A 24,753-nucleotide genomic window follows, 5' to 3' on the forward strand; every position below is an offset into this window, starting at 1 on the left:
TAGCAAGGACTTTTTTAGCAGAGTAGTGGAACTGAAACTTTCAAATGACTTTATTGAATACGGCCGTCCAATGACCTGACATAACGACGTGAAAATTGCCGCACGTGCAGCCTTACACAGATGGCCGTTTTGAAACAATCTGGTGCATCAGGAGAGCTCCCGCCTGGGATAAAACGGACGATAGTCGGCCGCTTTCGTGACGTGATCCTTTGTCTGTAGTTTTGTCTTTCCGCTATGAAACGTTAGTGCAGGAAGGAGGATTTTGAACCATCGTGTTAAGTGCAGGTGCTTTATTTTTACTTTTGAACGTTCGTATATATTGCTCTCTCATTGTTTTTGTTGAAGAGCAAAAAGGCTATAGCTGAAAGACACGTGTACCAAGCACAGCCGTCGTGCCTTTCAATACCACACTTTGTATTACGTTACGAAAATGGATCTTCGACCTGTGTGCTCGTAAAGAGAGCGCTTGAATCACATGTGCTTGTTCATTTATAATGGTGGCATCTAAAGTAACATTTGTTATGTGATATATGAACACCTTATTAGGTACTACGCTTCTCAACGCGGCAACTATCTCACCTTTAAAAAGGAAGACTGGAACGAAATTATACGCTGACAAAGCGCAGCAAATCTCTGGCAGTACTGCAACAGCAGTGACAAAAAGAAAAATTGCTCTTCAAAGGAACGCTAAATTCTCACAATAAAATGTGCGTAATATTACAAACACCGCCAGTACTAGAACTACGACATTACGTTACTGGGGCTCACGTGGACACCCACGCATGCGGCAGAGCCACGAACATAAAATAACTCGTTCTTCTTCGCATCTCAAGCAACTGAAGTCGTCGTTTGAAGGGTGTATACCTTTTATTAGGGGTGAAGCTCCTTAAGGCATCACCAGTTCGTCTTCCACTATCGTTTGTAACCACCGCTCGTTGAGTCGCCAATCCGATCGTAGATGGCGCTCCTTGTACTATATAACGAATGCATATACTCTGAGAAATGCAAAATCGTCCCACACTATTGGCCTTCTTTAACAAAACATAATAATAAAAGGTGAGCTTTATGAAAACAAGATTTACGTCACACGTACGGAAGGAGGGGGAGATGATCGCGCCACTGCGATCGCGTGTTCTTAGGTGGCACCGTGCGCCGGAGGCACTCTATAGTACAATAAAAGCTCCGTTCTGGCACGCGCGCCAACACACGCTCGTCGACGGAGCATAGACAAGGCTGCCCAGTGGCATGCGCGCAGGGCGGCGGCACCTCACGCTCGAAGAAGCGACCCCGCCGTGTGGGCACGGGAGGCCGAAGCTAGCCGTGAATGTCGACACCAATCTTGCTCGTCGGCGACCGCAACGTCGGCGTATCAAACGAGCACTGGTTAATGAAATACATGACGAGCAAGTACGGTCTTCGCTGCGTCTCGTTTGACTACCACGACCACAAGACCATGATCAGGAGGACGTGTGTCGACGTCGTCTTCACCAACCGTCAAGATGTTCAACCATTGCAAGAGCCGCTTTCGGTTCACTTCTCGGACCACAAAGCTGTGGTGATGAATGTAAAACGCCGACCGGAATGACTAAACAACCTTTAAAATAAAATTGTTTCAAAATGATAAGTTACTCACGAGTTTCATTGGTGTGTGTGGCGACGTATCTTTTGATACATAAGAGCTTCGCCCTCTCTGCATCATTCACCCCGTGGCTATGCTGTCATTCTTTTTTTCGAACACGAGGGATCGCGACTTGGCTGCGCGTCACACCGATCCAATTTTCGCCATCTTTCACCTGGCTCGATTGGAGCAGGGACTATTTACTAAAACTGTGTACTTTTTAAAAAAGGCAGACATTTACCTAGAAAAATAATCTCTTAATTTGAGACAAGGTGAACGAGATAAAGTGGGAATGAGATTAGAGATATTGAAAGGAGAGGAAAGAGAGGAAAGGGACATAGAGTTGCACATCACACAGCTCGTGCACAAGCACCTAGACAGTAAGAGTACAATAATCTAGCGTGTAACGCGACATCACTCCCACAGACGCTTAAGCAGGTCCGTCTTCCTCAAAAATTTCTGCAGCGTCTTGATCACCTTCAGCTATGTCCGTTGTCGACTACATGCCCGAACAGATTCAACAGACGTTTCTTTATTGTCACGGCGCACTATAATGGACGCCTGTGATTGTCTCTGCAGATTGTAGACTAGATAGTCACACAGTATGTGGCGTAGAATCGCCTCACAATTACAGGCATCGAAGAGAGCATTGACGGCCATTCCATTGCGGAAGAAATACGATTTCGGAAATACCAAACCTAACCAAAATGATAAAGCAATGTAGCTTCTCTTTAGTGGAGTCCGCTTGGCATACAAAGATACATCAAAAAGCGCAGGTGGAGTTTATGAATGGTCCAGTTGATCTGGCTGTTTGGTTGGTACCATAGAGAAAGCGTTGTGTCCTGTGCAAGCCCTCGAAGGCTACTGGCCGTGTCAGACCTTGAAAGTGGTATGGCACCCTCATGTGTGCTCTCAAGAGCAGCTCAAGCGGCATTATCGGCATGTTCGTTTCCTATGACGACTCAGTGACTTGGAAGCCACTGAAACGTCGCGTGGTGCTCTTTCTGATGTGATTCGTGAATAAGGTGCCAAATTTTAAATACGAGCTGTTCATACGGCCTACGACGCAGTGCTGATAGCACAAATTGTAGGGCTGCCTTGCCTACCTAAATATTCGCACCACCACGCCTTATCTTACTGAACAAAGACTGATTTTTCTCTTGTTTTTTTTAAATTAAAGAGAATTCATTTTAAAGGTGACCGTCATAGAAATCACCATTCTACCACTGACCTTGTTGCAGTACCTATTTTACTCATTATTTCAGAAGAAGCCTTGATGCCCATTTAGAGAGACAGGCTGTTTCACTCTTCTTTCCAGATTCCCAAATTCTGAAGCAATAAGCTATGCAGCATAATCGTTTTAAAAAATATTTTATACTTTGCCAGAAAGTGCGTGGCAGCGAAGATCTTTACCATCCGCATTAAGGACAAAAGGTGAAAAAAAAGAAGGAAGGAAAGAAAAAAGAAAGAAAGAAAGACCGACAAAAAGAAAGAAAGCAAGAAAGAAATGGAGAAAGAAAGAAAGAAAGAAAGAAGGAAACAAAGAAAGAAAGAAAGAAAGAAAGAAAGAAAGAAAGAAAGTAAGAAAGAAAGAAAGAAAGAAAGAAAGAAAGAAAGAAAGAAAGAAAGAAAGAAAGAAAGAAAGAAAGAAAGAAAGAGAAATTCAAGGTATACTGTAATTTATTTGCCACGTCACCATCCTCGGCACTCTCGCAATCACTCTCCACTTTATCCGTCCTTATGCCCTCTGATTGGTGCGTGGCTGACACGTGATGTTTCACGCTCTATTGGTGATCCAGGCTCTATTGGAACCCCGGTAGGTTCAAATATAAGCCGTATGGGGTAGCACGACGGTCGCATTTTTAGCAGTACGGACCCACAGTCGCCACAAGTAATCAGAGGATGTTCAAGGGAAGCAGGCCCAGAGATAACTCTCCACTTTGGTGTGTGTGTATTGATTCATTGATATGTGGGTTTTAACGTTCCAAAACCCCCATATGATTATAAGAGACGCTGTAGTGGAGGGCTCCAGAAATTCCTACCACCTGGGGTCTTTAACGTGCACCCAAATCTGAACACGTGGGTCCACAGCATTTCCGCCTCCACCGGAAATGCAGCCGGAATTCGATCCCGCGACCTGCGGGTCTGCAGCCGAGTACCTTAGCCACTAGACCACAGCGGCGGGGCGGTGTGTGTGTGTATGTGTGTGTGTGTGTGTGTGTGTGTGTGTGTGTGTGTGTGTGTGTGTGTGTGTGTGTGTGTGTGTGTGTGTGTGTGTGTGTGTGTGTGTGTGTGTGTGTGTGTGTGTGTGGAGTTTTTCGTTGTATTTTTATTAAATATATTGGTAGCGCCAGCTGTGATCGACGTGCGAAAGGACAGACGTATCGTTCACGACACCCTACGACAGCGGCGTGCAGTGCGTTTCAATATGTGAAATTTGTTTTCGCGGCACTCCGAATTTTCTCATTTTCGTGTCGAGATCACCCCAAATATCACACTGATGCGTTACAAAACTTTTTTTTTTCAATTCAGCAACAAACGTCCGCCCTGCTGCATTCTCTCTACAAATGAACGTCGAAGGCCATTGAGCATTCGTTGTATTGCGTAAGGGGTTTCGATATATATAAGAGCTGATTCTCTGCTCTATTCACAAAAGGTTGCTGCGTTTTAGTTGCTGTCATCCTGTGAAGCAGCAAGAAGCATGATGTGTCTGGCTTGCATTTTTTTCAATATCGCGGCCTACGCGTCTGCTACAGAGGACGCGAGACGCCAAGAGCGCAAGGCTACCCGTTTGAAATGAATGCTGTACCGTGTTGAGCTAGATAGCACATACTATGCATTTTGACACGATTCTCATTAATATTGTAAATCAATCATTACCCTATGTCTGTATTAGCTCAATACGGAAAGAAATAATGCAATCTAAGTTATAAAGTATAAATTGAAATGAAATGGAAATCTTCATTTTTTGCCTTACAGGACGCACTCAGCGTGCAGCAGGCGTCTCCCATGTAGAGACCGACAGGGAACACCTGGCGGACGCTTCATACTGGATGGCCCATTGCTGGTCGGTGAGAAGTGAGCTTCTGAGGGACCTGTCCCGCTTGTTTGAGCATGAAATGTTACTTTTCCGCCTGCTAAATTGGGAATAGTCTTCAATGTTATTGGAAACGTGTATCAGATGCTATTGAACGCTTACGAGACGCATAATAAAATTCTCTTTTTGCATTAAACTTATTTATTTATCTTTAAAATACTGCAGAGAAGAATTTTAAGCATGGTGAGCAAAATACACAAAAATAACAGGGAACAAGGTTGCAAAATGTTTGCTACAAAATGTTTTTGGTTGTAAGACAGGGAAAACAACTTAGTCGTGATACAATTCTAAAGAAGCAATAAAGGAACAGAATTTGCACAAATGGTCATGGGCGTTCGGGAATGCCTGCGTTAGTTTATTCCAATCAGCTATAGTTCATAGGAAAATAGAGTAGTGAAGAGTGTCAGTTCTTGCGAAGATTGGCGTTAGAGATTCAGGAAAGTGGTGCCGAGTAGGTCTGCTTAATAAGGGGAAAACGTATGGTGCGGTCAACGTTGACTGCGGTGTCCAAGAATAGCCTCTGGTCTACTATGTCAGAAAGAAACTCTAGACGACTTTTTTCTCCGGATTTGTATTATTTCAATATCATTTGCAGTTAGTAGTGCAGTGGAGGAGTCAGTTCACTTAAATTTACTATAAATGAATCGTACTGCTTTCCAATGAATTCTTTTTTGGGTTTTGAATGTTATTTTTGTGTGGGGATCCACATTATGTAGGTGTACTCAAGTTTTGGCCTAATTAAGGAAAAGTAAGACAGGAGTTTAACACTAGGCCAGGCGAGGTAAATGACGCCAAACGCGTGAGCAGGTGTCTTCACTAAATCAATCTGATGTCTTTGCATCGTAGATGGTGCTCTTTGACCCCCAAATTACTTTGTGATGATGCTGACATGAATAACCTCTCGAACTAACGGCTTAAGCTCACACCAGGGGATGCGCGCAATAGCGGAGTCACAAAAGGTAATTGAATATATATGTTTATTGATATTTGTGATTACGTTAGCCTTTTAACACTGTGATTTGATCACAGCACTCCCGATGGCTGGATGCATGCTAAATATTATCTTCACCTAATTCAAAGTAATGTCACATGACTGCGCGTTGAAAATAAGTAAAGTGGAACTACAACTCATGTGTCATACATTTTGGCAATACTCACGAGTTAATTTCTGGGTAGATCTCGGTGAGGATGTTGTATGTCTGGTACGGCAGCCAGCACAGAGCGAAGATGGCTACCACAATGAACATCATCTTGGTCACCTGAAAAGAAGTAACAAATAATGATGTTCGTTAGAAGCCGGGTATTGCGCTCACCGCAACTCGTTCTGCATTCGTTTTTTTTTTTTTCAAGAAACAAACACTTCAGCATCTAGCTCACACCAGAAGGCAGGGACTAAGTGAAAATCAACGAACATGAATATCCCTACCCAATCTGCCTATACGAATATCCCCACCAAAACCTTCATACTGAACGCAAACATAATCACGGCCTACGTATAAGCAGTGTCCGATATTCACCATTGAATGTTTTGGGGGTGCTATTAATCCCTGCAAAGCAATTTTCGCCGTATAGCACCCACGTGTCTCAGCGTAAGTAAACTTCACGGCGTGTGATAGATGACGCTGTCGTCACCCCGTCGTGCCACCTAACGGAGAGCGAGATTATGGCAGCAGCACCAGCGACAGTGCAACAATACATCGTTCCTGGGCTTACCCACGATACTGCGCAGTTATTGGAGCTTCGAAGCATTTGACAAGGATCCGTGCACGCCAGCCACTTTATCATAGAAGCAAGCATGCGGCACTGTCATCGTCGACACATATGGAACTATGGTCATCAATCTGCCTTCGCATTGCGGGGATAGTTACACTGGTGCTCCGCTAGAGGGTTTCAGATCGGCTGCCATCATCATATAAAAAACCGAGGCTCATGGTTGGACACCATTGGTAGCAGCGACTGGATAACAGCTCATTGTTCCTGGACTTACGCGCGAATCTTTACTGCGCAATTATCCGAGTTTCAATGCATTCGACATGGACTTGTGGATGCCAGCCGATTGATCATGGAAGCAAGCCTGTTGCACTGTCATCGACGACACGTGTGGAACTGCAATGATCAATCTGCCTTTGAATTGCGGGGATAGTTACAATGGTGCTCCGCTAGAAGGCTTCACATCGGCTGCCATCATCAGATATCAAATATAAAGAAATCGAGGCTCCCGGTTACACACCAGTGGCAGCAGCGACAGTGCAACAACACATCGTTCCTGGACTTATGCATGATTATTTACGGCACAGGTTGGTAACAATAACCCACTTTTCTTGCGTATCCACTGACGTTGTACTGTCATTGCTGCCATATTTTTTGCTTGTCATTTTCGGCGGCTGGTCGTATTGCGTATATCCGTACTGCCTTCCTGGATTCTGCCCAGTGCTTACTCCTGCTGAGTTGAGCAAAAAAATTCGTGAACGTGAAGCCAGACTGAAGGACTGTCTTGATAATTTCCTTGGTGCTGTCTTCAAAAAGTTCATCGTCAGAGCAAAGCTATCAGGCGTAAACTTCGCTGACATCAAAAACAAATGAGTGAGCTGGTAGCTAGCGCCGAGTACGTTAATGGTGACGTGTAAAGTTTGTTGAAGAATAGCGCCTCTCTGATTGCGGAGAACAAGGCGTTAACAGCACAAAATGCGGAACTATTTTTAAAGTATGACAAATTGAGCAATATTCAAGGATTAAAAACGTCGAAAGCAAGGAAATCCTGCTGACAGAAGGTGAATACTGCGTTGCGATCTTGCAGACTATAGATGACTATAGGCTGGCACCCAGTGATCGTGACGTTGCTCACAGTATCATGACCGGGAAATCTGGCGCAAAGAATTGGCTAGCCCGCTTCTGTTTTCGTATGAAAAAAAAAGAAATTTGTAAGAAAGGCTCGGAAGGCCCAACTGTGCCTAAAGGACACTGAATTATCCGGAGTCGCAAACAACCCAGTCTACATTACCGATCACCTCACACCCCAAAAATAAGGAACTATTTTATCTGGTACTAGTTCTAAAGAACGTCAACAACTATAAATTTCTATGGACAGGCAACTGTCATATAAATGCCAAAAGGACTACAGAGAGCAAAGTGCTGAGCATCACTTGTGAAGCCAATCTATCCGAAATCTGCTAGAACGTCACATTAAATTCTACTTTACTCCTTTGTTGCACTTAGGTCGATTCACTTATGGCTACTTGTTTTTTCACAGACAATCTCAGCAGGTTTCTTTCGCCTGTTTTCCACTCTGCGATTCATATTATTACAAGAAGCATCCGGAAACACTTTGATGATACTCTACATACTGCGTTTATCTGTTCTTGACAATCCTTCTTTACTTAATGGTATCTCTGAAACCTGGCTTAGCGATGACGACAAAAATCTGTTTGGTCTTTCTCCACATAAGTCTGCATACTTGCATAGAACGACCAACAATTACGGTGATGCGGCTGTTTATATCAAGCCGATTGTACACTATAATCAACGACACGACATTGAGTTGGATGTGATTGATTGCGAAAGTGTTTGGGCTCAATTTAACCATGACTTTCTTATGCTAGACAACAAAGGCTTCATCTTTGGGTGCATTTATCAATCCCCATCTTCATCGGTGATAATATTCTGCGAAGCCTTTCAAAAGGTACTGCACACATTAGCTTTCTATCTTGCAAATGTAGTGATCATGGGTGACTTCAGTATAAAATTGCTTCACCTTTCTTCTCCTGGTCCTTTGAATTGCGCCAGTGTTTACTAGAGTTTTGGCTACGAATGTTTAGTATGCATTCCCACATGCTGCATCAATGATGGAAGCACCCTAATCGATTACGCACTCTCTAAATTATCTCAAGTGCCAGATGCAGAGGTTCCTAATGTCATCAATGACCTTTACCCGATTTTTGTGCGCGTCAACTGTCACACTACTCCAACTAGCATATCTTTCATTAGTCATGTTCTAGACAGAGAGCCGCTCATTCATGACGTTAAGTGCACTGACTGGTCCTCACTAATACACTAATACATTAGGATAATTCACTTCATATAGTTTTCATTCATATTATTGTACTATATTTAGCGCCATATGCAGGTTCCTAAACGTAAAAAGGCTTACACCAGTCCTCAAAACCATTAATTTACTGAAAATTTAATGAACGAGCTAAGAGCCAAAGAGAACATTTTGTAGAATAACGAAATGGGAACCTTCTATTACAAAGTTATTGCACGTTACAAAAAATTTGCAACACTCTCTATATACAACTAAAAAAATGCTAAAAGCAATATTATGAACGATAGGTTGATGATGCTAGCTCAGATATAAAGAAAAAATGGGAAATTGTCAACTTATTTTTAAGCAGGATCAATAGTCACTCTCGCATCACCACAATTCATTAGGTATGATACCCCATTAGATATTGTTGAAGCTTTCAGTGGCTACTTATTTAACACTGACGTCATCTCAAATGCTAATTATCAGCTTCCCCTTTCTTGTGTTCCAAAATCTTCTTTCTTATTTTCTACCCTATATCAAGAAGTACATGGTGTAATTCACTACCTCAACACAACACATGAGGTTTCTGATATTTTATCACCTATAATCAACCTAGCCTTCAAAACTGGTACCGTTACTGCAGAATTGAAAAGTGGCAAAGTTTTCCCTGTGTTTAAAACAAAGGTGGCCTTACACAAATAGCCTACTATCGACCCATTTGCATTATGCCTTTTTTCAGTTAAGTATTTGAAAAACTGCTGGAAATTCACCTGCCCAAATACCTGAATAACATTCAGGTTCTTTCACTTCTGCAATTTGTTTTTTTTTTTTGTCATAGCTATTGCACTGACCACGCTTTGGTATCTTTAACTAAAAAGCTAAATAGACCAATAGGTTGGGGCTTCTACACAGGTTCTGCTTTTATTAAATCTTATCAAAGCATTCGACACTCTTAACCACCACATTTTTTTCATGAAGCTTGAAGTCATAGGCGTAACTGGTGCTCCGCTACTATTAATAAAAAAATGCCTACATAATAGAAGTCAAGCTGTAAGTCTGCAAGATTTTTATCTACATTGAAAGTAACAAATATTGGAGTACCGCAAAGTTCTATCCTCGGCCCACTTCTTTTCTTAATTTATATTATTGACCTACAAACTTACCTTACCACTTCAGAGAGCTTACTTTATGCAGATGACACAAAATTGTTAACACTGATAAATGCCTCCCATCTCTGATACAAAAATACAAAATTATTATTCAAGCTTAACTTTTGGTGTTCCCAAATTAGACTACAAATCAATCCCAACAAAAGTAAATTAGTTTTTTTTTCACTTTCACCAACGTGAACATCAACGTATCCCGCCAATATTTATAAGTCAATTTGCAACTTCAGCAGATGATGAGGCTACTTTTTTGGGAAGCCAGCTTGACCGCCACTTGAAATTTTGTTTGCCTATTGCTTTGTTACGAAGAAGGATGGCTTACAGCATACGTGTTGTAATTAAGTCCCTGATATATTGCTGCGTCGCTCACATATCAGCAATCAGAAGACAACGAATAAGTGGGATGGTCTGTCGGTTGCACGTGCTGTCCGCCATCTTAGTCGATGCTATACTCATGAGTGTCAATATATATTCTAAATAGACACGCCTCGTGTCATTTTTGCGTAACATCTTTGTGGTGGAAGTGCTAGGTGTTTTCCTGTTTTCATCACGAAGCTCCACAACGGCCGCATCATCATAGGTCCAACCATGTCACAGGTTGAATAACCATCGTCTTCACTCCCTGCCCTTTCAGTGATTTCTACGTATGTCGTTCTAACTCCTACTCGTGATCCCGGTGTATTTTTTTGGTCAGGATGGCGTTGACGTCGACAAATAAATCAACCGTTACGAATGGGTCACCGGCTATAGAGGGGACCCAACTCTTATGCTTGCCAATGTGCTTTATACCTCGGTGGCCCACCGCGGGTGTGGTTCAAGACGCACGAAGCGGAGATTACAAGCTGGGACTCCCTTTAAAGGTAAGATCCGCGATTATTAGGGCGACATCGTTGGACGGCAGATTGCTGCGCGGAATCAGCTGGCGGCTCGTGCACAGACGTCGACGGAGTCGTACGTCGCGTACATTCACAACGTCATCGTCGTTTGCCGCCTGAGTGACGAGCACATGAGTGAGTCTGAAAAAGCGGCGCGTTTGCTGAAAGGCATAACCGACGACGCCTTTAATCTTCTAGTACACAAAAATGTTGCCACCGTCGACGCCATTATCAAAGAGTGCCGGTGGTTTGAAGAAGCAAGAGCCGCCGTGTTTCTCAGTGATTCATCCGGCTGCCCAACATGGCCGCAACCTCATCATGTGAAGCCATTCGCCAGTCCCCCATGAATGAAAACGTCACGCGCATTGTTCATCGGGAAATCGATGCCGCCTGTTCGGCTTCTTTTCAACAACCCTTTTTCTCAGCGCTCACCTCTGACCAACAAAGTGGCGTTCATACTAGCTGTGGTGAATCTGGAGTTTGCGAGCCTCGGCCTTCCATCAGCATGTCCCTTGACTCGCCCTGGAGTCCCGCCTTACTCCCCAGGACATGCTCGCCATTTACCTTCTTCAATGCCCTTCCGCAAGCCTTCAGAATGGCGAAGAACCAAAGACTGGCCTATTTATTTTTCCTACCACCAGCCTAGACGCGTTTCTCGCTATTGCCACCGGCAGTGGTCAAACCAACCACATCAGGCCTTCTCTACCCCTGCGCACATGCACCCTACCAACCCTCGACGTTCAGCCGCCGCACCCTTCAATTTCTATTCGTCATCATTTTACGAGCCTCTCACTGACAACCCTTTGCCTGGTCGCCGCTACACTGACACCCCTTTATCCGGTCGCCGCTACACTGCCGATTCCGCTCTCCGCCACCTCGGCACTTTTCCTCGCTGAGCTTCTCTGGACTATCGCAGCGGAAAAAACTAAATATTGCAGCTTATAGAGGTGAAGCTGCAATACCAATGATGGCCGAAAATTATCTACTGACACTTTCCACGCACCCCAGCCTGCTTAAAGTACAAGTCAGCCATGTTCCTGTAACCACCCTCATTGACACAGGTGTGCATCTGTCTGTTATGAACGCTTCTCCACGCCGCCGCTAGCAAAATATTATGACGCTATCTACGACGCAGCCAATACGTGTTGTCGATGGCGGTACTGTACCAGTAATCGCAATGTGCACTGCTTGTTTCAGCATTGCCAGTCGTCATGCCGTGGTCCTGTGTACCGTGCTAGCTTGTTGCCCTCATGACCTTATACTTGGCCTTGGTTTCCTTTTAGCACACTCGGCCTTAATAAACTGTCTTCTTCTGGTACCCTCAGCCTCAATCTTCCAATATTTGCCGAGTACTCGGCAAAGCCCTCCAGCTGCTTGACCCCAACCACTTTCGTTCGTCAGTACCCTAGAGCTATCACATACGTGTCTTTGTCATCAGCCCCTCCCGTTCCTGATGGTGATTACATCGTTACGCCGATTACTGACGTTGGGCTGACGTGCAGTGTTACTGTGCCCCATAACATCGCGACCATAGCGTATAACTGTGTGCTCCTTCCGCTCCTTAACTTTGGCTTCACCCCTCAAGTGTTGCCCTGCCAGATGTCTCTAGCCCAGCTAACTGCCTTAACAGACAACGATGTCAGCGTTGTCACTGTATCTAATCCTGATCAAAGTGCAGTCTCATGGTCACCCAGCTCGGACGATACTATTTTTCGAACCAAGATTGGATCGTACTTTTCGCTTCACCAGGTCGATGCTCTCTGCCAGGTTTTAACCTCGTACAGTGACATTTTCGACATCCATGATCGTCTCTTGGGCCATACTAAAATTATCACTCACTGAATCAACACTCGTGACTCTGCGCTCATTCACCGTCGGCCGTACCACGCGTCAGCAATCGAGCGAGAAGTGATTCAAAAAGTAGTGGCTAAAATGCTTATGAATTTGATTTGATTGATTTGTGGGGTTTAGCGTCCCAAAACCACCATATGATTATAGAGACGCCATAGTGGAGGGCTCCAGAAATTTCGACCACCTGGGGTTGTTTAACGTGCACGCAAATCTGATAAAATGCTCATGAAAAACACAATCAAACCATCATCGGGCCCTTGGGCATCTCCCGTGGTATTAATAAAGAAAGACGACTCGCAGCGTTTTTGCTTTGATTATCGCCGCCTCAGTGAAACTACCAAAAAATGCGTGTACCCTCTACCACTCATTGACGATGCCCTCGATTGGCTCCATGGCACCACCTTTGTTCATCTCTCGACCTCCAACCTGGCTACTAGCAAATTGCTATAGATGACATGGATCGAGGGAGGAGCGCCTTCGTTACCTCTGAAGGTCTTTACCAAATTCAAAATCATGCCCTTCGGTCTCTGCAACGCTTTAGCGACATTCGAGAGAATGATGGACACGTTCCTTCAAGGATTCGAATGGTCGACATGTTTGTGTTAACTGGACGACGTGATCATCTTCTCGCCTACCTTCGCTACCCACCTTGAATACCTTTCGACCATTCTATCCATATTCCGACGGACAGGCCTGCAGCTCAATTCCTCCAATGCCACGTCGGTCTTCGTCAGATTACCGTGTTGGGTCACCTTGTTGACGCTGCCGTCATCGACCGGACCCGGCGAAAGTATGCGCTGTGAAGAACTTTCCACTTTCATGCTCCGTCCATGATGTTCGCTGATTTGTGGGCCCCTGCTCCTACTTTCGCCAGTTCGTGAAAACCTTTAGGGCACTCGCACGGCCACTCACCAACCTTCTCAAACAAGACGTCTCATTTTGTTGGTGCCTCATCACGCTGACGCCTTCTCACAGATAATCACCGCTCTAATGACACCTCCTATTCTTCCACATTTCAACCCCGATGCTCCTACAGAAGTGCGCGCAGGCTCGAGTGGTCACAGCATTGGGGCAGTTTTGGCGCGAATTCAGCGGGGCAACGACTGTGTAATGCGTATGCAAGCCATCTGATTTCAAAGTCTGAACGAAATTACTCTACAACCGAACGGGATGTCTCGCTCTTGCTTTGGTCATCACAAATCATCACGCGCTGTCTTGGCTTTCTTCTCTGGAGGACCCCACTGTACGACTTGGCCGTTGGGCGTTACGCCTACAGGAATATTCCTGTTGATTGCTTACAAGTCTGGACGTCTCCATCTGAAGGCCGACTGCTTATACCGCTACCCTGTTGATCAGCCCGACGAATCAGACATCAAGCCGAGCCTGAGCGTCATGTCAATGTCTCAGTTTCTTCAGATTTATGATGAACAACGTCGTGATCCTTCCCTGCAATTTATTGACCATCTTGAATCTGCTCCTAACAACGCGACGCGTCGCATGTACGTCCTCCTGATTGGCACGCTGTACCGTCGTAGCCTCCAGCCAGATGGCTCTTAGCTCTTTCTTGTTCTGCCGAAACATTTACGTTCAACCGTGCAGCACGAGCTCCGCGATGAACCAACTGCTCGCCATCTGGGTGTATCTCGTACGTACGACCGTGTTCGTTGCCGCTTCTTTTGGCGCGGTCTCGCCAGGTCCGTTCTCCGCTACGTGTCCTCCAGCGATAATTGCCAACATATGAAGCGACCTAATGCGCCCTTGGCTGTACTTCTTCGAATGATCCCCATCTCAACCGCACCTTTCTTCCGTGTTGGTATAGCCCTTCTCGGTCCTTTTTCTGAGTCGAAATGGGCCAACAAGTGAGTCACCGTTGCTATAGACTACGCGACTAGGTATGCCATCACTCGAACGCTCCCGACTGGCACCGCTACTGACGTTGCGGACTTTTTGCGCCACAATGTCGTCCTACACCATGGCGCTTCTCGCCAATTACTCACGAATCGCGGCCGTGAATTTTTGTCGCGAGTAATCGACGATCTTCAGCGCCCTTCCTCGACGCAGCACAAGTTGACCACTTCCTAGCGCTTCACGCGTTCTTGTCTTTCAACTTGTTCCTCAAGTGCTTCTTGCCCGTCCTGGTTGGATCCCAGAAGTACACAATTTCCATGAAGAAATAAACATATAAATAAATAATTAATCACGAAGGGAAACTGAAGGGATTAACTCTTTGCCATAATCATAATGGAGCCAACAGACGATTGCACAAAAAGAAAGAATACTCGAAATTGCCTAAATTTAGCTTATTGAAATGAATAAAAATATACTGAGAGGAAATAAAAGTGGATGAAAAAAGCGTGAGTGTAAGTGGAAACCTTGTATTCGCAATGCTACCTCCATAACAAGTGATCACTGTGCTACCGAGCGTTCTACATCTATCGCAAAAATGACTGCGCTAAAGTACGATCATGTATGGGCTTGATATGAGTGAGAGCAATAGAAATGGGTCAGGCTATTTCTCTTTTCTACCATACTCGTTCATTGCATGACAGTGGAACCCGACTGAGGTGGCCTGAATGTCAACAGGTAGCACATCAGCACAAATACCATCGGAAACAAGTTCTAATCCCCCCCTCCTCTCTGTAAGGACGCACGTTACAGTGCCGAATGGTACTAATGGTATCTGATTAAGTAGACATCATTTCCCAATCGGGTGGGCTGAGAAATGGCACCGTGATAGCTCTGTTGGTGAGAACATCGCTGGCACAATGTGAACAAACTCTCTCTTTGCCCCTTTTTGTCAGTGCAAGGCAGTCTACCGGGCTCAGCCAAGGTTAACCTCCCTGCCTTTCTTTCATCTTTATTATCCTTCTTTAACTTTCTTCATAAGTTCAGATGCTGCCGGCCACGTGTCGTTCATTTCTCCTCTCACATTTTTCTTAATTTTAGTTTTCCTAGATTTCGATTCGACAATCAAACAATTTACTATATTTTTTTTCTCATTTTCAAGCTTTTGTTGGATGAATGTAATGGCTTTACGCACATGCGCGGAGCAGGCGGCATTTCTCAGAAAACCTCAATGCTTGAGAGCCATTTTTAAAGCTCCCTGTCAGCACCAGCCCTGGAAACCTCAACGTCATCTTAGCTTATCAATTATAAACTCCAAGAACATTACTCAGCAGCGGCGTTTTACAACTTGCAAAAGTGTTTACAACTTGATTTACAACTTGTTTACAGCAGCAGCCCTATACTGTCCTTGGCTATATTGTCTGTTAGAGCTCATTAATATTGTGTAGAACACGGTAAAACGAGCCCTTAAGTGAACACTTCTTTCCTGATATATATATATATATAAATATATATATGTATATATATATATATATATATATATATATATATATATATATATATATATATATATATATATATATATATATATATATATATATATATATATATATATATATATATATATATATATATATATATATATATATATTTGCTTATGTTTAGGCTCACTCGTGACCGCCTCTTCAACACAGGGAAGACTAAACTTGGTATGAAACGGAAAGCGAGTTTAAGTAATATGATTGTGTCGTTACAATATGACTAACGTAAAAAGCCCGACGCGTATGGCACATACCCATATATTACGGGCAAAAGTAAGCGGGTGTGCGCCACAGGTGATCGGCAGTTTACATCGACACTGGAACGGCGAGGACAGATAGTAGTAACCTAATTGGGAGAGAGTTAAGAGGAACTGACATCGGCAGCATTCAACCGACGAAAACCAAGGTCAATTCAACATCTCAGTAGCAATAGAATCCAAGCGTTCTGTGTGCCAATCAGCTATTCTATCTTAAAGCCACACCAGGTGTTGAAACCGCTTTTCAAATAGATTCTATGTAGGCGTAATGTCAGTGGATTGTCAATTGTGGTTGCAATGCTAACTAATTTTATAACAAAACAGTAAACATTACATAAGTAAAACCATGAACCAGGCGTCCTGTTGGATTAAGTTCAATTGTGGTTCTAGTGTTGGCTCCACTTCTAACGCAGTCTAATAAACATAACATTAGTATTACTGTGATTCAGCAAGCTATATTCAAGCGTTTCAAAACTGAAGGGTTTTACGCTAACGAAAGTTAAGCGTGATATTCACATTGTCCCTCCGTGAAGCGCATGTCATTTCTATATTATGTCCATCTGTGCTCTAAAATAAATGCTGACTTATGTCAGGTCATTCGTTACCCACTGTAGCGACCAGTAGACGCTTGTGTAGTGGGCGGTCCTATTAAGCCCACTATACGCACACAACTACTGTGCTTAGCGTGAATCACCCACGTAACGCTTTACTTGAAGCATCAGCGCTGTACTAGATGCGAGGCAGCTTTTTCTCGGGGCTGTGTCCGTCCTATAGGGGACCACCCGCTTCCCTAATGCGCATGCGTAAACTCTCCCATCTCCTCGCGTGGGCACTAGGAGGTGTGAGGAGGTGAGTTGGGGATGGTGGCAGAGCACCATAACCTCCGCTTTGTTTCTTTCCTCCCGTTTATTTCTCCGCCACAGATGTGCGCTCGTATACTTATAATGCTGCGTGCGCTCGTTCCACTGCACCCTCTTAGCAGCACTGGGTTCACATGTGGCCCACACAGTAATACGCACAAATGGAAAGGGGGGGGGGGGGTAACTTAAGCGGTACGCCACATATGCACAACTCCATACATAGGCGAAACATACCCGAAAACATGCAAATGAAAACACAAGTGAACACCAGCTCGGCTTCGTATCCCCACAAGGTCCTCTTTAGTAAGAGATGGTGAGTGAGTGAAACAACTTTAATATTTCCACAATATATGCGAGTTGAGTTAACGAAACATCAGTTGACTAGGTAGAATCGGAGATGGTCAGGATGAACCTGACCGCCCTCGCGCTTGCAATATTTCGGTAGATTTACGTTCGTGTCAGGGAATTCAGGATGTTCGCTCGAATTTCGGGTTTCCCGTGAACAACGAAGAGTTGGCATGTGTACGCGCGTTCCCAGCAATTCCGCACGTTGGCGTTGCGAGGCTTAGCTCCTTTGCTAAGCCGTCCACTTTCTTTTTCGGTCCTTTTCCACCTTTCTCAGAATGATGAAATTCGCTGGTGGGCGCTCTACTTTTATTTTCATAGAATGGTGGATATCAAGGACATGACTTTCATCGGCGTAGAAGGCTCGTGTAGATGCAGTGCAACGACGCTGCCTCGAGCATGGCAGCACGTGCTGAGGCGTTGAAGGCGAAAAAGAGAGCGATACCAAACTCATTTATATGCGAAGGCACATAGAGGCCTCCAAGATTTGCGTACACAATCTCGGAGCTTACAGCACGCCGCTGACTGGCTATTGCAAACTGCCGGCACGACCCGCGTGCCCGCGCTTGAATTCCCGTGCCCATCCGCACTGTTGCCACTAGTGGCTACATTGTGCCGAATTGGCTACTTTCCGACCTTGTCTGGTTACAAAAATTTCGTATTGGGGCCATGGCTCTTGCTACTTTGAACTCCTATATAGGGGCATTTACTTACCATCTCTCCTCATTCGTTGAAAATAAAACAACAAGCAAATCTGACGAGTGACCAATACTTGCAAGCTTTTCCCTCGTATTAGCCTATGCGCGCACATGTCCTAGCCCTGCCAGTCAACTAGTGCCCATCGAGGAGCTCCAACGAGCATCCCTCCATCTGAGATGACTGAGGGAGGTGTGCCCGTAAAGAAACGTGTGGCTAGATAGGTTAGTGCTGACACGAGATTCGGATGCTAAAACACCATAAAAAACGGCTTCAACGTTTGATGTTCTTTCTCAACTGTTGGCCCAAAACTATTTCTGCAAAGATTGGGAAGCTATTTCAAAGGATCTGATCGATTACTAAAGCATCATCATTATGATTCTCAACCTGTTTATTTTTCAATTGGAACTGGAATTTTATCGCTCCCAATGGTCTCAAAGTTTGCACACACTCTGTGGACCATAGCCATTGGCTAAATTGGGTTCAAAAAGATACATTTTATAAGGGCACTTCAGAAAAGCATAACTAAAGACGTTATATAATATCTAATGAAGAATCTGATACGACGTAGTACAGTGCATGAAATAACCACACGAAAACTGTTACAACAGAGGGAAAGCGAACGACCTCTACTTACATACTAAAATTAGGACAGTCACTACACTAAACATCACCGGTGAATAATAAATCAGAACATTCTTCTAAATAGTGTTTTTCTGGTGTCTTAGTGAAATTTGAACACATTTTTATTTCAAAAGGTACAGCACTCCAGATCCTAATACCACCGAACTGTAAAATCTGTTCACCATATACGTTGTTCGTTCGTGGATTATTCCATTTACCAAAGGTTAGTTGTCTTGTATAACAAGAAGGGGTGGAAAACATTGAAACATTTAAAAAGTGGTTGTAATTATTAACCGTGTTTACATGTTTGGCTAGTTTTAATTTCTATACCTTATCGAGTGGCAAAATAAGTAATCGGGAAAACAAAAGAATAATGGGGTCGTTTTACTTGGAATGAGTAATACTTCTTAGAGGCCGTCTTTAAAGTCGCTTAACTGAGTTGCGTACGTGCCACCCCAAGACTAAATGCAATCTGAGATACGACAATGAATGAAAGCATATATAAAGTATTTGTAGAGTAGGGCTATTAAAATGTTTATGAGCCGGATTGAGTGAATGACACCCTAAGGCCAACTTGGAACACACATTTTGAGTATACATCTGTCATTGAAAGTTATTAACCATAATGACAACAAGATATTTATTTGTGGGTACTTGCTCGATCATAAAATGGTTAATGTTAATGTGTATATCACTAGCAATTGTAATTCTAACCTGAAGTGAAGTGTAATACATTTGGTCTTATCTGTATTTGTAAATAATTTATTACCTTATAACTAATGAGCAACCTTACCTAATTCGACGTTAGACTTAGACTCAAGATCACCATAGTAACAGGCCTATTTAGGCCTGTTACTATGACACAAGTATTCTCAGAGTACATCAGTGTGTTAGAAGACAGTAATATCCACCGAAGGTAATTTACATACCAAGAAAACAGCAATAGGCCCAGCTCTGAATTCTAAGAAATACCAGTATTTAAGAAACCCATAGAAGACAAGAAAACAATAATTAACACAGCCTGTTGCGACCTTACAGGTAGTCCTAAAAAAGTTTAAAAATAATTTTACGAAAACCGTAGTAAACATAAACCATCAATCATCCGATGAAGCGACGGACGATTTACGGTTTACCAATAAAACCCTCCGAAGCTTTGCCCCACTCATCATTATACACTCCGTCGATATGCTGTGACTTTTTAGCTGGATGGTATACTTGGCAAGTTACGCCAGGGCGTGCTATGAACAAGCTACTCCCTTCAAGTGATGGTAAGGCCGAGGTAATTATGCTACATCTTAAGAAGACCGTGCTAATGAAGCTACGTGAAGCTTGAGCCAAGCTAACAAAAGCATGCTAGTTGATGAGCTAACTACACTATGCTAATTACCGTAACATTATTTATGAGCACGATAAGTAAAATCATGCTAATGAGTTCTCACTACTAACATGATAATTAGTATCCTACTAATCAAAATAACGTTTAAAAGCTTCATATTGATCATGGCCTTGTTTAATGCACGCGCCGAAATGATATCCTTTCAATTGAAGCCTTATCAATGAGGACAACACAGCGCAGTGTAATGGTCGTTAAGCCTCAGTCAATCAGTACCATAAAATAAAGACAGAGTTGATGCAATCTTCCTTTCGAAGCCGACCACGCACATGAATAGAAGACCAACTTAGGCTGCAAGAAGCTCGCTTATTACAAGCTCTTCTATGGCTGCAGCCTTGCACAAGTACTGCAAGCTCACCAAATGATTTAATATGCAAAGAAGCTGGCGCTTGGCTTTCACCGCATCAAACGCTTTACAGTACAGTCACACCAGCACTATCACTGTCATGAATTGAACTCGGGCCTTCTCAGAGTCAAACGAGTTTGTATCAGAGTTCATGCGTATATATATATATATATATATATATATATATATATATATATATATATATATATATATATATATATATATATATATATATATATATATATATGCTATGCTAAGACGAAATGCTAAGACGAAATGGTGGCGGCACCTACCCGTCGCCTTGCGTTCTACACCTTATCACCTGTGACACAGGCGCGCAGGGCGCGCGCATTTTTTTTTAACAAGATAGCAGCAAGATAGCGCTCATGTTTCACGTGTGACGTGACTTGATGCGCTCGTTCGCCTTCGCTGCACGCTCGAGGAACTCTAACGCAGCGCCTCTAGAATACCATTCACCGATTTTCTTGCGCAGAACACCAAATACACGTTTTGTTCACTTTCTCCAGACGCAAGACGATCGTCTTTCGACGACATTTGCAGTATAACATGCAGATACGGGGCCAAATTTCTTTTTAATCTCTTGAAACCAGCAACATTTTCGTGCTCTTCCTGTGAATAGGGTATATACTCACGACGTCTACTATCCATATAATCACTAGATTTTGTTGATTAAGGCGTTTCGCACATGTTGTATCTTCATACAAACCTAATACAACTGAAGTTTGCATTGCTTTCAATGGACCGTATGTACTCCGCAGCAGACGTCTCTCCATTAGTCATTTAGGCATGGCAAGGTTTGACCAGTAAAACCTGGGGCCCTACATGCTAAAAAATTTGCAAATGCAACGGAAGTATTCTCCAGTGGTTCCATGAAATGATCGAGCAGAGGGAGGCGATAACTTACGGTTGCTGTTTCTGGCGGCATCAGTAGATCACCACATGCCTAATGGTGCGGCTCACGTCATCCAACTCAAACAAGCAAAATTCAACTCAGTGCATTTGCTCGATTTTCCTTCTGTCGTTCATCACGCCAGTGCTGTGAAAGCTTGCGTGTGCCTGTGCACGTAGACGCTGTAGGCTCCTTCATTTAGTACGCAAATGTTTACTGCAATATACAAGATGTTTTGTAGACAACACATATTCTTTGAAAGTGAAAGTTCCATGGTAGTCAGCCTCCTGTCCTCTCCACGTACGAACTGTCCATCGAGGCGGACATATCTCGCAGCTAAATGGACACTGACGTGACTAATTAACAAAAGCTCGTAAAGTTTGCCTTGAGTTGTTGACATAAAAAAAGTTGTCTTTATCAGAAAGTTCTAGTCGGTGGAAATTTAGAGAACAATTTTTTTATAAATCACAAAAGTTTCACTTTATCGCTATACACGTCGAAGAGCAGGGACTTCTAGTTTCATCTTGTCAGAGGCCTCAGCTATTTTTCAAACGAGCCACCTGATCGGGCTTTTGTAGAAGGGCTAATTAATATACGTCTCCAAACAGACGAAGAATAGAGTGGAAGACCACAGAGAAACAACTTCTATGCGGTTAAATTCACTCAACAAAAATAAGCAGCAACGAACGTATTGATCTCGATCATGAGGCTTCTGGAAACGTTGATGGGGGAGTAAGAATTAAGTTCAGAAATTTAGTCTTACCATAGCATAACAGGCGAAAACAGTTTCAACGAAAAACAAAATCTACCAGGAGTTATCTTCTTCTAGAATGCATTGACATAGAAACGAGTAACATATGATGGTGTATCCCAATGTCCTCAAAACGAATAACATCACACGTTCTTTCGTTTTCCGAGAGTCACAAAATGAGGCAAACATGTTTAATAGTATATATTAAGAACCTGCGTGAGGCGCAGCATGGCGTAATAGTCATGCAAGAACATTTATTCACCACCAACTCTTCAAATGTTTATCGCTGTTCATATTTATCTTCCCGCGTGGAAGCCCCGGCCGGCAGACTTTTCTCGGCTGGTAGGTAGCACCACTCTCGCTTCTCCGGGCGTCTCTGCTATTACGCTATCGAAATGGTTCGCTGTTTTCGCTCTCTCAAACCTAGTGACCAATTTCAAACGTTGCACCTGAACACAACCTTTTGGTCACACAAAATCCTACGTGGGCCAAAACCCCCTTCGTTTTGATACACTCATATAAATGCTCAAACATTTGCATTCTTTAGGCAATATCACAGCGCAAAAGAAAAGTCGAACTACCTGCGAGGTACAAATGGGGAATGCGCCACTCAATTTCTTGCTATTTGAATGATTTCTAAACGTGAAATAAAATAAAACACGCGTTTCTTTTGTTGTGGATACGGAGCAGCGAAGAAGTGCGAAGACATGGTGATATATATTCCTAAGGGGCCTCTGTAATATCATATTCAAGAAATTGCACTGAATAAGCACACATAATTTAAGCAGCAGGAGGCATATGCCTTAGTCAAATGCCTATAATTGCACCATATGCGATGCGTACAATTTAGCTTATCCTACGCAATGCGTAATAATGTACCATTTTTATGCTTATGCGCTGCACAAGTCCCCATTACAAAGTCATGCAGTGTGTATACTGTGAAATGATAAGAACTAAAACGAAATAAAAACTATGACTGTGAGTTTCATTCCAAACATTGCGAGAAGCATACTGAACATAACGTAAAAGCACCTGTTCAAAAATTGGTAATTTGAAGGAAAGAAGTACTAAATATGCTAACTCAGGCAATTTTATAAGATAAAGGATAGACCTATAACACTGTTGGTAAGCCGCTCAACTAAATTCAGTGTTGCGCTCACTAGAACTCTGTCTTGTAGATTGCTCCACTCTGTTTTGTTAGAAAATGTATATTAATTACACACACTTGTGTTCAGTGCTGCAGCAATTAACAGGATGACGTAAGTTTGGGTTGGTGAGATCCGAAGCTTTTTACGTATAGCCTTGCGAATTTATAGTAGGCTCAGGGGTAAGGCAAGGCCAGGCATATTTTGAAGAAATGTCAATTATTTTCTACAGTAAGGGTGATTAAATGGCACTCATCCTTCGTCGATTGGTATATCTGTAAGGGATTATTTGGCAGCGGCATATTGCGTGTATTACAGTGCTTATTAAGCTAACTACGATATGGCTCCAGAAATCTTGGGTGTGAAAGAGTTTACTTCGAACGAATGAATGAATGTGACCTTTATCGGAAGAAATAATATCTATCTATCTATCTATCTATCTATCTATCTATCTATCTATCTATCTATCTATCTATCTATCTATCTATCTATCTATCTATGTTCTTTCTTTCGCAATAAAACAGCTGCACCTGCGAAGGGAATCAGGCAACATCCAAACATCTTTTTTAGCGTGAAAAAACTGCTACGACATCCATCGCTACCGAGCGCTCTGCAGTTTAGCTTTCCGAAGATTACTTCATCATCGGCATGAATAGACTATATCTTAGGTAAAGTGTAATTATATATGGGAAAAGGAGAGCAGAATGATGGTCTGGTCGCCTATACACTCCGATTTCCACCTCGCAGTTCCAATACTACAACGCAATACCAATAAATAGTCTGCCGGTCAACATTCATAGCACCCGGCATTGGAACAAATCTTGCGTTTTTGTCCTTATTGCTTGTTGTATAATCTTGCTCACAGAATTGAAAACTATATGTACAAGCCCACACAGTATTCGACCTAGCGTCCTTGACGGGGCCGGTGGCCGTGGCGTATTAAGTGTAATTATGTCGTTCTCGGCATGTTGGTTGTCCGGTAGTGGTCGCCTTGACTACCAGCTGTTGTAACCTGAGCGTTCTCGCCATCTTATTCCTCCTTGTTACCCGGCCAGCTATGCCTCTACGTGGTGACAATTGTCCGAAACACATAACTGTTAAGGTTTGTTACAGCTCCTAAGTGATGATCACATCTTCTGAGTAAGCTGCTCGTTTTCACAGGCACGATTATGTCCTACATATAAAACCAAAGCCTTCTTGAATGAAAGGAAGGCTAGAAAAGGGGAGAAAAATAACCGCCAGGCCTGCCTGGAACGCACAGCACAGCAACAGTGAAAGCTGAAATAGCGACCTTTCAAAGACTTTTTTTTCGACACTGTTTGGTTATACTACAAAAATGCTTGCAGGGTACCCTCTTCGCCATTAATCATTACCATTTCTATGTAGTAAGGAGGCATGGCACGTGGTAC

The 24,753-nt window shown here is 43.3% G+C and overlaps 1 protein-coding gene across 1 annotated transcript in view; it reads right to left on the reverse strand.

Annotated features, from left to right (window-relative positions):
- Positions 1–24,753, reverse strand: part of LOC119162251 (tachykinin-like peptides receptor 99D) — a 175,189-nt gene that overhangs the window by 27,595 nt on the left and 122,841 nt on the right. The window contains exon 3 of the mRNA XM_075879001.1: positions 5,874–5,974. Within this exon, the coding sequence (XP_075735116.1) occupies positions 5,874–5,974 (101 nt within the window). The remainder of the gene's footprint in view (positions 1–5,873; positions 5,975–24,753) is intronic.

This window comes from Rhipicephalus microplus, chromosome X (assembly GCF_043290135.1).
Source record: "Rhipicephalus microplus isolate Deutch F79 chromosome X, USDA_Rmic, whole genome shotgun sequence".
In the NCBI taxonomy this organism is placed as follows: Eukaryota; Metazoa; Arthropoda; class Arachnida; order Ixodida; family Ixodidae; genus Rhipicephalus; species Rhipicephalus microplus.